Source organism: Aphanomyces invadans (assembly GCF_000520115.1).
Source record: "Aphanomyces invadans strain NJM9701 unplaced genomic scaffold supercont1.433, whole genome shotgun sequence".
Lineage (NCBI taxonomy): Eukaryota > Oomycota > Saprolegniomycetes > Saprolegniales > Verrucalvaceae > Aphanomyces > Aphanomyces invadans.
In genome coordinates, this window is record NW_008580578.1 from 1 (window position 1) to 1,261 (window position 1,261).

At 47.6% G+C, this 1,261-nt stretch overlaps 1 protein-coding gene across 1 annotated transcript; it reads left to right on the forward strand.

The window, feature by feature from the left end:
• Window positions 1-247: 247 nt before the first annotated feature.
• H310_15396 (hypothetical protein) lies at window positions 248-692 on the forward strand (the record flags this gene model as incomplete). Its single annotated transcript, XM_008883371.1, has 2 exons — window positions 248-280; window positions 324-692. 2 exons carry the CDS (start codon window positions 248-250, stop codon window positions 690-692), a joined length of 402 nt encoding a protein of 133 aa, XP_008881593.1.
• Window positions 693-1,261: the final 569 nt, after the last annotated feature.

The following is a 1,261-nucleotide window of genomic DNA, read 5'->3' on the forward strand; positions in this document are numbered from 1 at the left end:
AATTCGATTTAGTAATGCTTCGAAGTTCGCCAAAGTCCGCAAAACGACTGGCACAAGCTGGGAAATCTATTTTACCAACCAACTCTGCTTTGCAAAGCCGGGAATTCTCAGTTGCTGGCACGATAGGAAGCAGATCGTTTGGTCGGACAAAATAGACGAGGCACTCCTTTTGGAGGTTGTGCGGCTTGGTCCATACGACGTAGGGCATGGCAAAGTGGCCACGACGTGGGCAAGGGTAGCGCTCGCCATGCAGGAGTACGACAAAAACATCTCGGGCCATGTACGCCAGGCTCGCTGTGATGGAATTCTTGATGGAATACCAGTTTGGCCATGAGAACCAGAAGAGCATGCGAGCATCGGGAGTTGACGAAGACGTGGACGACCTGACGAAGCTCAAACAAGATTTTCATGACCAACGTGAAGATGCAAAGAGCAAGCGAACAAGGAAACGTGAAAGTGAACAAGACCGTCAAGACGAGCTTGACCTTGCGGGCGAAAGGGCATGCAACGAAGCCGAAGAGAGTGTGTCGAAACGATTGGCCCTTGGAAATGATCCCACGGCGTCCAAAAGGGTCACCGGCCACGATCCAACGGATCTTTTGTTGGCGTTTGAAACCAAGCGCTATGAAGACGACCGTGCCTATCGTATGCAACGCCTTAAGTTTGAGCAGGAGGAGCAAGAATATCGATGAAACGAGCAGCGGAAATGGCTAAGCTTCTGGAAAAACTCATCGACAAATTGAGTAATAATTAATATATAATTTGATGATGTCATGAAACTTGTTATTCGTTATGGTTTAGATATTCTTCCAGTATAGGTGGGTCTAATGCAAAATATACGCTGTTGACATTGCGCCTTCGACAACAAGTAACACAATTTGTGAGAAGTATGGCCACCTTGTAAAATTTTGAGATGGGCGACGTCCCGAGGCATATTTTATTGCGATTGTCCAGGTGAGACCAACAGCGTACAATTTGTGAGTATGACCACTCAACACTGACCCGAACATTGCTCATGCTCTTGTTCACATATTTTTGGGCTGTGTTCAAACCTCGGCCTCCGAATGGAGATGCAAAGTGAGCAGATTTTCCATAGGCAGGATCACCACAAATAATGTATCCTTTGAACCTCGTGTCCGCTCGCAAAGTCGCCTCCAAATTTGAACGTCTCAATATGGTGAGGTCATGGCGCCGCCCTTCAACAGGTCCGAAAACGTGGGCTATCATTCCGTCCGGGGTGACCAACGTTTGAAACTTCAAA